The following is a 14,155-nucleotide window of genomic DNA, read 5'->3' as shown; positions in this document are numbered from 1 at the left end:
ACTGTGCCAAGCATACATTTGGTGCCCTTTCAATGACAGAAGAGAGGGCTAGTAACTGGGCAGGGCAGTTATTTACAACACCATCATATTTGGGGATTGGCTCTGCTGGTTCACTCTAAATAGATGATGGGTAATTTTGTCCAGACGAGAAAAACTTTAAGTGAGGCATTCATTTCCATACTTTGAATAATAATAAAATATTAAAAATCGAAGCTCTTATTTATTCATTTATTTTCATTTAAAAGCACAATTCATGTCTTCATTTTCTGAGGACACCTAGAACCCGTCATGGCTTGAATGTCCCAGAGCTGAAAAGTCTTTCCCAGTACATTTTGTATAAAACTTGAGTGCTGTATGCACTGCAAAAAGGGTCATAATTTTTTTAAATGCAACACTTTTCTACAGCTTTTTCATTTCATGTGTCATCCCTTATTTAGAGTCTTTCACTCCGAAAAAATACTGTATTGATTTTCTCATTCAGATGTGTAACAGTTCAATAATGAATACACACTGGAATAAAACACTTCTAAAATGCCTTGGCTTTAAATTCACTGACATGTATCGTTTCAAGGATGTAAAGCTAATCTCATTCATTCACTGAATCGTGCAATGAACAGCATGACTCAGATTCAGATCAAGCTTAGGGCAATACAATAAGGTTGCCTCTGACTTCTTCAAATGCATCTGATTGCTTGCTTTCTTTTGCAGTAAAATGTAAGTAAGTAAAATGTACTATAATTCTATGTTGGTTTGACAAAACATACTTTTATGCGATCAGCAAAACTGATAAACTGCATGTCCTCAGGACTCTGAGGGAGCTTTCATTCATACAAGCAGTTTATAACCCTAAACAAGCTTTATAGCCCCAAAATGAACTGATGTGAGCGGATGTTCGAGATGTGTATTTGTGTTTTGGGGTGTTTCTTTGTGTCTGTAACAAGTGCATATAATCGTTCTTTTTATTTGTTTTTGTTTTGAAGCAGAAGCAGAAGCAGCCCACCCTAAAAACAAGCAGCACACAATCACTCCATTATGCAATGACAAAAGTGCCTTTGATGTGGTGGAAGCGGAGCAATCTAGAGTCACAACAGCACAGAGAGGCAGGAGATATTTACTGAGTGAACACACTCGGCTTACAGGAGCAGTGCTGTTTGGAGAGACAGCAGCTGCAGGAGGGACATCCCCGTTGTTTGATCTGTTTCAATCCCTCTGCGGTTTGGATACGGTTACCCCCAGGAAGCCCATCGGTTTGCAGTTGGGACTTGGGAGAGTTCAAATATCTTAGCCCATTCTGAACATGATTGGCCCAAGGCAGAATCCACATACACATACACTATAAAATATTAAAGTCTGTACCATAAAACATACTTCCATGGGTAATGAATAAATGCTTACATAATCATCTCCCATGCTTTTCTCTAATCTGTTCTGTAAATACTCAAGGCTGGACCCTCTCCTCAAAATGTTGCCATGTGGTGTATATGATAACATTTTACGCATAGTATCTTTTAGTTGTGTGATGTATAAAGAGTATAAACCTTTTCTTCTTTCAGTTAGATAGACAGATAGATTATAGATGGATAGATAGATTTGTGTTCAGAGACAGTAGGCTATAGGGTCCCATGCACATGGCTGACTCAGTGGCCAGGCTGAGTGGGATCCTCAGCCTGTAGGAGCACATGACACGGATGCACATGTGATCTCTCGCCCCCTCAGACACCAGGAGAGAAGAATTCTCTCTCAGCCCATTTGAAGGTCATGGCAGAGGGTCCTGCAACCCCAGCTGTGTGTGTGTTTGTGTGTGTGTGTTGCAGACTATAGTGAATCTATGACTTGCATATCAATAAACAAGTGAATGTTATTGACATATAATTATGTTGTGGATTATAGTGGCACATGGAATTGTCTTAACATTGAATACACAATGCATGATATTGTAAATATAGAACACATCTGACTTTAGGCTATAATACATTGGGGAAAGCTAGCAACATATCAGCACATCATATAAGATATAAGGGTGTATTTTCTCATTGCTACTAGCGAAATACGGAGCTCTAAATAAATCAATGTATGTTAATTTTACATTGTTGTGTCGTTTGGCGCAGCGCGTTTGGTGAAACTATCGTGCAGCCGTGTCTGTACACGGAAAGGGGGTGTGTGAGGATACTGGCAGCGTTTCATGCAGCTCCAGCGGACACCTAAAGCGGGACTCACTGGTGTGTGTGTAAAGAGAGCTAACACACTCTCACACACACTTAACATTTGGACACAACATGGCGATGAGGGACACGACGACTCTTCCCCGACTAACAAGACCACGTTATGTTATAGGTTAGGGGGAGCGCGCGACAGGGAAATACGTGAAATTACGCGAAACGAATTAAACCTGAAGAGATTATTTCCCGAATTCCATTATATGCATGTAGCTTGTAGCGGTCATATAAAGCACACTGCTTTACCCCGCTGCTGGAAATCAAACGCTGTACATGGCGGTGGAGAATATCTGGCTCTTCTGTCTACTTTCTCTGGGTTACTGTGGAATATCCGTGCAAGGTAATACAAGCTAAATCTAATCCCCGGTGTTTTCCCATGCTATGTCTTTTAAGTTGTAGCCTATGTGTGTGTGTCTTTTAGCCTACATATTTAAATATATTTCTTTGTATCTGTCAGAGTGTGTGAGTATAGATGGGCTGGAGAGAGAAACTGTGCACCTTGCTTGTTGCAGCGTTGTGGAGCTTTTACTTTTTCACGTTTTCCTTTTTTAAAAAACCTTTACGCAAACAGGCAGCCTATTTGAAGTAGAATATTTATTTGTGGATTAAACTTTTTTGTCACATCCAAACTTCACTTTTGTAAACGCACTCAATATAAAGTAACGGTTGGTTAATTTAACGTAATATTGAAACATTAACAATAAAACAAATCCCGGATGAAGAGACAAATAATGCAAGCCAATTAGCTCAGAGGGGCGGATAGTGTAGTAGGGGGCTCTAGTTTTGGAATGTACAGGTTCATAGTCATCACTCATCATTATAGCAAAGTAGCCTAAATCTGGTCAAAGAAATGTTGGACTTTAAAGGGGGTTTGATTGAATGCCTTATTTGGACTTATTTAGAAGCCCCCCGATCGATGGACGAGGGGGTGTCTTAAAAAGTCCATATTATCAGTCCACGTAATTACTTAAAAGTTGCAACCCATTAACTCATGTTAATAATTATTAACTAATATTTAGATATTAGTGTTCTGAGTGTCCTTGAGTTGAATATGAAACTAATTTGTCAAAATGGCCATTTTTTGTTTGTCTTGACACTGAAATAAAAAATAATTTAAAAAAATTAAACACGTAGAAACTCCAGAAGTTAAATTGTCATAATTCCTCAAATTGTTCTACTAAATTGTGATATAGCCTATATACCTATAGACATATTTATTGTAATCTTGCGTAAATAAATGTACACTGTAAAACCTAAGACTGAAAGTTACTAAACTAAATGAGTACATTTAACTTATTTTTTAAAAAAAGTTAGTTTAACTTAATAAAATATGTGATATTAACTCAAAAACTGCAATGTATTAAGCAGAACTTAAACCGAATAAGTTATGAATAACCTATTTGTTATTTTAGCTTTTAAATTTTATTTTTCAAGAAATTACTTTTGTATAAGGAGATGAAATAAACACTTAAATACATACATTTAACATTTTCTGCTTCATTTGAAGCCTACATTTAGGTCTCTCTACGGCGTTCTCCCTCACGCACCGGAAAACCCCGCGTATTTATTTCAATCTGCCCATCCCCCACAGCTCAGCTCACACACGAAGTAACTCGGAGTCGGAACAGAATGGCGGCCATGGAGAGATTTAACAGGTAAGCACGGCAAAATGCTTCGTCCTCTTTAGAGCACTTGTACGTTTAACGTTGTATTGTCGTTACTCTTCATCTTATGAAGACCGACTAGCTAAAGTAACGTAGGCTACTAACTACTGTAATAAGACTTAGTTATGCCATTTGTGTCACGTCACAGAAACGCCAAGCCAACGCGACATTGCATTTAGCACTAACTTAGAGATTTTTTTTTAATCAGCGGCAGTAAGTTAGTTGTACTGTGAGTACACGACAGTTTTGTCACTGGAACAGTAATTTATATGTGTGTGCGTTTTGTCACATTTTTACAGAGCGTGTCCCGCGCAAATTTGGATATTTATCAGTGAGGACGAAACTGACTGACTCCACTAGTGCTAACGTTAACCGTCATTCACACGGCAAAAACTAAAGAAATAGGTAACGTTAATACAAGCTGACATACTCTTTAATTTATTATGTTGTGAGTAAACCACAGAAGTGGAAAATTAATATTTTTTGTGTTTTCTCATTTTAGCGTAAACAAACGTGTCCCGCGCAATTTTGGATATTGTGAGGAGACTAGCAGCTATAACGTTATCGTCCACCGACCGACATTTACCCGGCAAAAACTAAATAAAAAAGGTAATACAAGCTGACCTATTTCTTCATTTATAATGCTGTGAGTAAACTTAATTTTTTTCAGTGGAAGATTAATTAATTTCTGTGTGTTTTCTCACATTTTTGCTTAGACAAAAGTGTCCCGAGCCATTTTGGATCATCATCAGTGATTGAGACTACCATCCACCGCCCGTCATTCACATGGCAACAACTGCAGAAATAGGTAATACAAGCTGACTTATTCCTTTATTTATTATGCTGTGAGTAACGTAAACCAATTTTTTGACAGTGGAAAACTAATTAATATTTTGTGTTTTTTCTCACATTTTGTCATAGACAAATGTGTCCCTTGGGCAATTTTGGATATCGGTGAGGAGACTATCAACCACCGACCGTCATTCATACGAAAAAAAAAAAAGGTAATACAAGCTGACATATTTCCTCATTTATAATGATGAGTAAACTACAGTTTTGTCAGTGTAAGAGTAATTCATATTTTTGTGTTTTCTCACGTATTTGCATAGACAAACGTGTTCCGTGCAATTTAGGGTCTAGTGAGGAGACTGACTGACTGTCCTCCACATCGTCTGCCATTCACGTGGCAAAAATGAAAGAAAAAGGTACTACAAACTGACCTATTCTATTTATTATGCTGTGAGTAAATTATATTTTTGTCAGTGGAAAATGTATTAATTTTTTTTTTTTTTTTTTTTTCACAGTTCAAAATAGACAAACGTGTCCTGCGCATTTTTGGATCTATTTCAGTAAGAAGACTGACTGACTATCCTCCAGTGACTGTCATTCACATGGCAAAAACTAAAGAAAAAGGTAATTTCCCAGGGAAAGCAAGAACTGAGAACTGATAAGAATGTAAAATGTGCACCTTGAAATGCAATGTAAGTCATTTTGGATCTTGTCAAATCTAGTTGTACTGTCAATCTCAAAGCTCTTTTCCATTTTAGATGTGTTTGTGTGTTTTTATAGTGAAAACAAATACTGCCGCTCAGTCTTTTTGCCACTTAGCCGACGGTGACGTCACGCATAACCTCTATTCTAGCATTTATGCTGTGAGTAAACCAGTTTTGTCAGTGGAAGATTAATGTTTTTTTTGTTTGTTTGTTTATTCACAGTTCGCCAGACAGAAGTCATGTGCAGTTTTGTATTTTGGACAGTGAGGAGACTGACTGACCATCTTTCACAACATTCATCACTGAGAACCTTTTGTAAAATAAATTATTTTTCAATAAATACTATTAATAACTGCATCCTTTTCTTTGACCATTTCTTTATACCAGGGTTCCTCAAACTCGGTCCTGGAGGGCCACTGTCCTGCAGAGTTTAGCTCCAACACTGATCAAACACACCTGAGCAAGCTGATCAATGTCTTCAGGATCTCTAGAAACTCACAGCTAGGTGTGTTTGATCAGGGTTGGAGCTAAACTGTGCAGGACAGTGGCCCTCCAGGACCGAGTTTGAGGAACCCTGCTTTATACCAATGTTTTTCCTTTGTCTTATAAAACTTTATTAATTTGAGTTAAATCAACTTAAATCATTTACCGCAATCGGTTTCCTAAAACCATTTGAGTAGCTATATAGTTGTTATGACTTGATTAGATTTATTAAATGAACTCAAACCAGTTAGTTTAAATGGTTTAAATTACTTTAAAAGTTTAATGGAATGAACTTAAAATATTCAAGTTACATATACTCAAAATGAATGACTAAACGAACACTAAATTATGAGTGAATATGACTCAATATATATAAGTTCACAATACTCATATGTATTTATTTTAAAACTTAAATGGTTTGCCGCAATTAGTTTCCTTAATCGGTTTGAGTTGAGTTAACTTGTTGGGTTTTACAGTGTAGCCTACATGTAAAAGTTCAAACGACTACAGCTTTAACAACAGAAAAGTTTATTTTGTTATTTTTAAACGACCAAAGTGCCTTTCACACAGAACAAGATGACACATGAGTTGGACAAGTCAGGTAAAAGAGATGGCAGTCTGCTTATGTTTCATAGTGTCTTTTAAGTGTCTTTAAACTTAAACCAATAAAATACTTATTCTGCAACATTTTCCCACATTCCCTAAATTGCCGAGACAGCAACACATGAAAATAAAAATATTTTGTAGCTTGTTATATTACCTTTGTCGCCCACTAGAGGGACTGGACTGAAATACCCCCACCCCCCAAAATGTACCCCCCTGAAAGGCATTGTGTAATTCGCACCCTTTTTAAAGTAGAGATATGGTGACTTGGGTGAGTGGAAAATTACTGTCACGAGCTTGTTGTGGTATTGATATTTCTAGCTTAGACATTTAAATCAAATAATTGACTTATGAGTTTAAACCAGGCTTTGATGCTTTTTGTGTAGAATACCATAGGCCTACTTTTGTGCTATTTTATGGCATATATTTATCGCACTAAATGGCATGTAATGAAATTAGAGAGATCAAAGACGGTGTTGTTATGGCTTGAGAGGGGTGAGTGCTGGCGCTGTTCAGTGCAGGAGCTTCGGGCAGGATTCAGCGACTTGAATTCAGTCACAGGCGCTGGAAGAAAAAGGGGTGGGGAGTGGTCAGGGCGACTTATCCAAAGACTATACACCTTATTTACATAACAAAGAAGAGCACTGAAACACATGGGCACCTCTTGGCATCCAGCGATGCCCTTGTCTCACCGATGTCCATTGGGAAGTATAAACGGCAAACACAGCGGTCAAAACAATATGTCATCTTTGAGCTCTGTTAACGATTTTAGTGCCTATATTATTTATGGCGGGGCAGGACCTACTAGTGGTAAATTGCATTAAAAATGTTTGTGCTAGACCGCTGTGCCGTAAGGTGGCTCTGTTTTCGTTAAAGTAGCCTACTTATTTAATTTTTTTTTATTATTTTTTTTTTTTATATATATTTATTTATTTGTTATTAGAAAATTCTAAATACAACTTGTGATTTTCTTCCAGCATTGTTTTGACAGATTTTTTAAAACATCTTAAAGGTAGGATAGGCAATTTCAGAGAGGCTAGCAATGGTTTTTAAGTCCCAAATAAGTCCCGCCTTCTTTTATTCAGAAGGTAGGATTCTGCCATATTGCTTGTTGCAGTTTCTCCCATTCATAAGTAATAGGAGTGTTCCATCTTTGTATGTAGTCTTTGGCAAAAACTCATTTCCAAGAGGTAGCTTGAATAAAAAGATAATATTATAGTATATTATATTAATTTGCATAAGCCATGTGGTTCATTCATTCAGTAATATGTTGAAAGCAAGTGTGCCGCACAAGTCCTTTAAAGTGAAGCCAAAGCATTTTGATCGCCCCCTTGTGGCTGGTTGTAGTATGCCTATTGGTCTTAATCCCCTCCCTCGACACGAGCCAAACTAAAAAAATCCTATTACACTTTGAATAATTTTTTTCTGAAGATGGTTTCACGTAGACCAAGTTCAAGTGTTTGTTTTTCCAGTGAGTTTGGTTTTAGTTAGTTATTTGATGTTATAAAAATGGGGTGTAACATCATGATTGACAGCTGTGCTTGCGATTGAGTACTGGCGGGACCTTGATACCATCGCTATCAATATGCGGAAGACTCCCAGAACTTCCGGGAGAGGTGGGATGTCTGTAGCCGTGTTCGCAGGATGCGGACTTCGAAGGCAGTGAAGATCAGACCGAGCATTGTTAAGTGGGACGGTCTAACCTACGGGGGATTGTTCTTGTTGCCTAGCAACCGTGACAGCTGCAGTCTACGAGCGGGAGTAGCGTTTGTACTAGACTTTTATGAAAAATATTCAACTGTCTGAAAAAAAACAGGATTCTCAACCTGTCTAAATATGTTCACCGTGGTCCATTTCTGTACATAAAAGTATGAACTGTATAAAATCCCTCTCAGTAAGATGTCAACATCTGAACCGCTTTAAAGTTTTTTACTTTTTTATTTTTACATTTGTATCATTAGATATTCCAGTAAGTTGAAACCCAATACTTACATTTAAAATTGTAAAAAAAATCCTGTTGTCACCTGCATGCAATGAACTCTGGGGAAGGGTAGGGAACTCCTTTAAGGATCCATCGGTTGTATCCTCCATTGCCCGGGAAACGAAGGACGCATTTCGAGGCTACATTTGAAGGAGCCTTTAAATTGGGACAGCCTTCGTTGCGGCACTGTGACGCAGTCGGCCTTTGAATGTGGATGCAGTCTCTGAATTGGCAAGGAGCTTGTGACTGCTGCAGATTATTTCGTTGTTGATAGTGTTACCATAGAAATGCACAATTCCAAGTCCGAGGACGTGAACAGCGAGTAGAACGTCATGGGTTGCCATCTCTTAATTAATTTTTGATGAACTGTAAAAGGTGGCTATTGTTTGTTTGTTTGCTGCTCGGTGACTGTCTGTCTACAACTCTGCAGCGGAGCACAGTATTTTGACAGGTGTCACCGCAAGAGATGCTGTAAGCAAAAACGTTACTTTGAGAAGGTAGAAGGGGTGGTTGTAAGTAGACCTCCTTGTCTGAGGGTTCAGGTTGATCTTCGAAAGTCATGAACATAACACCCTATTTGTTCACTGCAGCTATTCCCTCCTGTCCACTAAGATTTGTGCCCACAATTTCAGGCTGGCTTTCCCTGAGGCTGTGTGCGGGGTTTACAAAGAGGAAGAGGAATGTTGTTATATGTATGCGTGTTGTTGTGTTAAGTGATGCTGGAGAATCTTGAAGGTAATTTGAGGTGATCTATTCCTCTCTTTTTTCCCCTTCTTTCTCTTTATAAAAATATCTGTGAACTCTTGGTGACTAGATGATGAGTGGTGCACTGATGCACTTAGGAGGCTGTACATCTCCACATTGAAAATCCAGTTTATGTTTTGCTTTCTTATATTGTGTTGTCTAACATTCCAGTGTTCTCCTAAAAAATCCATGTACAGCTGTCTGTTTTGTTTTTTTCAGTTTTTTTTTTAAGACAGAAGCAGCGTAGAGGCCAGAGGGCATGTTTTACAGGGTCTGTCACATGGTCTCACAGGCATGCTGCTCCAAAACCCGTGACTCAGTGCTGCAGTGTGTGCTCTGTCCTGGGGGGCTCACCATGTTTTGATCACAACATCAGTGCAACATAGCCTGTCCTGCAGAAAGGAAAGAGTTACTCTTTTGTGCTCCATCGCATTATTTTCAGCTTCATCACTTGATCTGCTGTGTAATCTTTCTCTAGTACTGCTGCAGCACTTCTGCCATTACCACCATTAAAGCATCCCTTCATGACCTAATTTTCCCTCTTCTTTATCAAGCCTTAATATTGTTTAATGCTCCTGAGAGGGATGAAGGGATTTTCAATAATTGCACAAACTGTAGACTGAAGCAGATGCTTCTGCATGAAGTCAGGGTAGTTATAGTAGGGAACAGTATATAGATGCATTTATACTTACTTTCGCTGTTTGGTCTGTGATCCTTAAGTTGAAGTTATTGTTCAAAAAGAAAATGTCTTACTGGTTAACTTCTAGGGATGCAGTGATAGAGAAAATTCTGGCTTTCCTGATTGTTTTGATGTTATGGCTGATAATTGATAAATGGTGAATTTTATAAGCACAGCAACTCTCTTCAGTATGTGCTGAAAGTGTGTGTCAAGAGCTCTTAAATCTTTGCCATCATTATCCTTTTAAATTGATTATCTAAATCTTAAAACATGCAGATATACTTAAATTATCAGCTGATGAAAATTCAATATCAACTGATAAATTAGGGAAAAAAATCAATGGTATTTCATATGCTGAGTATGTGAACTGTCATTGAAAAAAGATGACTTTATAATTCTTTGTAGATGCAGCTTGGGGTTAGTGCGAATAAAGTCAGCATGGAACTTGATTTTGTCCGCTGTGAATTGACTGGATCATTGTCATTTGCTAATTGCCAGTTTTTTCTGTAGGGACAGTTGAAACTGGTCTTGCTGTTGGAAAACCTTATTGCTCTGTCCTCGCGCCGGAAACAGAAAAGAGATGTCGTTTTTAACTCTTTCCCTGCCATTGATGAAACTTTTTCGTCAATTATGAGACAACGCTTCCCGCCTCCTGCTTTCAGTGTTTTCACTGTTTTATGGTAGAGGGCACTATGACACATCTTCTGAAAGAGTACTGAACCTCCTGACCAAAAGACATGTGAAGAAGAAGCAGAAACAAGCGATAGCCAGGGGGGTAATCAAGCTCTCGAATTCCGTACCACCCCCGGGGGCCGCCATTGGCTAACAAGCCATCACCTTGCTGTTAGCATTCCATTGACTCCCATTCATTTTGGCGTCACTTTGACAGTGAATAACTTTACATCTGAGGCGTTTAAAGACTCCATTTGTCCATTGTTTATTTCTAAAGAAACACGACAATGTATGAAAGGCTCCATTACCTTGTATCTTGCGTTATGGCCCCGTAGAAGCCGTTTTTGTAAAAATAGGCTAATGATTGCATCATAACCACGCGACTCTCTGGAAATTACCGTATAGACAGGAAGAGAAGCTCACAGTCAATCGGGGGGACGTGGAGGCATAAAGTCCGATAAAGTCAAGGGAGAAGCCCATAGAGAGCCATAAAGTTGCTCCTGCTCCTAGCTCATGGACAGCTCCTACTCACGCTCTCCGTCTCTGCAAGATTCGGAAGGGAATGATTCAGATTTCGCCTGGCACAGCTACTAGAAGACTTACAACTGTCAGACAGTTTGCTCACGTCACATCTACGTCGTCAAGCTCAGTCTGAGTCTGCGCAATACGCTCAGCCATCAGGAAGTGAGTGCTTCTAATTTGCTTCACTTTTCTCCGTTGAAACCTATGGGGTCGCTGTGTCCAGTTTATATACTGTCTATGGCGATAGCATAATTATGTAAAATAATGCGATCATAATTAAAACTGCCTAATGTTACTGAATGAAATGTCGACCCAGCACGAGGTACAGGACTGCGATGATTTGGGGGTGTTGATTTACTCGATTTTCTCCATCTAGTATGTTTTGTTCATCTTTCTGAATCCGATCCAGATGTAGTCTTTGACAAAGAAGCATTTTTCTCAGCTTTTTGCTCAAAATTTAGCTTTTTTTAATGAAACTTACCCACACTCAAGTATTGATAAAAAAGAATGCATTAAGCTAGAATAAAAGTTTTTTTTTTTTAAAGCAGGGGCTGTTTCTTTTGATATATTGCATGTTCAGATATTAATACAACAAAATATTCTGGAGGCCATGAACATTTCGTGAAAATTGTCAAAAATGCTGGCAGTGGCTGGCAACTTTTTTTTTTTTAAATGCCGGCGGGGAAAGAGTTAATTAAAGATTAGGAGGGCACATTGTTTTAAAAAAATAATGTGCACATATAAATCATTTATAATAAATTCTGCAACATTCCATGAACAACTTTGATTTCATGGTGACTTCGTTTCAGTTAAGATGTTTCTGCTGGCTTCTGTTTGTTTTCTAGAGTTACTGTGTATGTCTTTGTTCTTTTATACCTTAACTTTGACGGAAAGATTTAGGTTGATTCATATTATTTAGTCTTTTTTTTTGTTTTGGTGTATGTGGTTGTTTCAAGCCTCCTTGTATTTTGCATTTGCCGGGTTTGCTGCTCATGGTGAGGTGAATCATTTTTAGGAGAATGAAATGTGGGTCATACAAGGAAGTTATTCATTATCCTACTTCCTGTCAGTCTTTACAAAGGTCTGCCACAGGTTGTTAACCCTAGGAAAGGTTGACAAATCTCTTCAATGATCTCTGTAATGTACTTAATGTTTTAAGTAGTGAGACCTGAAAGTGATTCAGTTGTTGTTAGAGAAAAAATTGAACATCAGTGTAATATATATTTGACCACCTGCATTAAGTCCAATAAGAATCCCCAAATTGATCTATGGGTCATATGAAGCTGATAGTGCTTAGTTCTCTGTGTTCTGTGTTGCAATGGCTATTTGAGTTCAGCATTTGTACACATGGACTCCAGGGATACTGTGACCTGGATAACAGCTGTCAAAATCTATCAGCATGTGGCTTGACCAGAGATAGAACCTCAGATGGGTCAAAGGGAGATGAAAAGAAGGACAAAGGGAGGTACTGGATGGGTCGATGGGAGAATGGACATGTTTAATGAGTAACTGGAATAATTAGTATTGCCCATTTAAATGATCATTAAAGTGATTGCTTGTAAATTCATTTAATTTAAATGTAATTTAAAGATAAATTAAATTCTGTCAGCAATTACTTACCCTCATGTTGTTCCAAACCCATGACTTTTTTTTTCTGCTGAACACAAAAGAAAATATTCTTATTTTCTTTTGTCCATAAAATGGAAATGAATGGTCACCAAAACTGAATATTTTCTTTTGTCCATAAAACGAAAATTAATGGTCACCAAAACTGCTCGGTTACCAACATTCCTCAAGACATTTTTTATTTATTTATTTTTCACAGAAGAAAGAGCATTTTACTGATTTGGCACGAGATGAGGGTATATGATGACTATCCCTTTAAAGTTCTCTCATACTAGCAAGTGACAGAGCCAGTATAATGATTTTTATTTATTTATTTATTTTTATTTCAAGTCCACACTATAACTTAAACTTCAATGCATCACTGCATTTTCTCCACTATGAGTTTATAATTGACTTGTTTGCTTACATGCAAACTGCCAAGAACATTCAAGCCCTGCCAGAGGCCTCTTAGCCAAGAGCCAGGAGAATATTTTAAAAATAAAGTTGAAGTTTTATTAATGGTTTCTACTGTTCGTAATCACATTTGATCCAGTTCCCTTAGTTTTATTGGACAGCTTGCTGTTAAGCGTAGCCAGAAATGTTTCCCTCACAGTGATCAACATCCAGTGTTTTTTCAGCAACTCACCTCCCACTTGAGTTTCTGCAGCTTATGCATAGCAGCTTTTTAAACTAAGACTACTATCACACCGACCAGAATGACCACAGTCAATTTTGTCTGATATCTGTCCATACTGTGCCAGTATCTGTTTTTGTTACATAAGTACACACACACACACACACACACACACACACACACACACACACACACACACACACACACACACACACACACACACACACACACACACACACACACACACACACACAAAACAGCTTCAAGCCCATGTGTACTGTGATTTACAGCGATTCACAATGTTTATCCAGTCGGTAAACGTTGGTGTCTAAAAGAGGTCATGATCCTTTGGGTTTTGTGTATTCTCTATACATTTGCTGAAACAGAGAAGATCATCACTGCTGTTCAGTAAATTATAGAGTTTCAATGGGTTGACATTAGTTCTCTGAATGAATCTTGGAAAAGTAAAAGTTGGGTCCAAAATGATGATTTTTATTGATTAATTAAAACGTAGGTGTGTCATCAGTCATCATTCTCAGACTGTGAGATAAATGACAAAATGTTGCAGTAAGTTTATGTTATGGATATTATGTTAAGTACAATGTTGAATTCTGTTGTGTGTTTAATGAGTAATCATTTGAGATAATGTGTTTATGTATAGTTGCATGTTAATGTATGGGTTGGTGCGTGCATGTGAGCGAGTGTGTGAAGCGGGGTCTATTCCTCATGAAGCTGGTTGGGTAAACAGTCATACGATCGCATTCCTTCCATTCCGTGCTGCTGTCCACTTGGTCACATGACCACACAGGAGGGCTCATAGTGGTGTGGGGAGGCATGACTTAGGAAGGGGAGCCATTTA

The 14,155-nt window shown here is 38.2% G+C and overlaps 1 protein-coding gene and 1 long non-coding RNA gene across 3 annotated transcripts in view; both read left to right on the top strand.

Moving 5' to 3' along the window:
• The first annotated feature begins 2,143 nt into the window (after positions 1 to 2,143).
• The window catches only part of igdcc4 (immunoglobulin superfamily, DCC subclass, member 4), a 77,055-nt gene continuing 65,043 nt past the window's right edge, over positions 2,144 to 14,155 (top strand). Inside the window, exon 1 of one of the 2 annotated variants that reach the window (XM_084108024.1) lies at positions 2,144 to 2,556. In XM_084108024.1, the coding sequence (XP_083964150.1) occupies positions 2,490 to 2,556 (67 nt within the window). In that variant the 5' untranslated portion in view covers positions 2,144 to 2,489. The remainder of the gene's footprint in view (positions 2,557 to 14,155) is intronic. The other variant, XM_084108025.1, reaches the window with a different exon arrangement.
• On the top strand, positions 3,732 to 5,730 carry LOC311078958. Its single transcript, XR_014605307.1, has 8 exons — positions 3,732 to 3,871; positions 4,180 to 4,285; positions 4,383 to 4,489; positions 4,597 to 4,688; positions 4,802 to 4,884; positions 4,990 to 5,085; positions 5,185 to 5,293; positions 5,596 to 5,730. It is a non-coding gene; the product is annotated as an uncharacterized lncRNA (long non-coding RNA).

This window comes from Abramis brama (genome assembly GCF_963993115.1).
Source record: "Abramis brama genome assembly, chromosome: 3".
NCBI classification, from domain to species: Eukaryota; Metazoa; Chordata; class Actinopteri; order Cypriniformes; family Leuciscidae; genus Abramis; species Abramis brama.
Note: the sequence above shows the minus strand (reverse complement) of the source record. Positions and strands in the feature narration are given on the sequence as shown.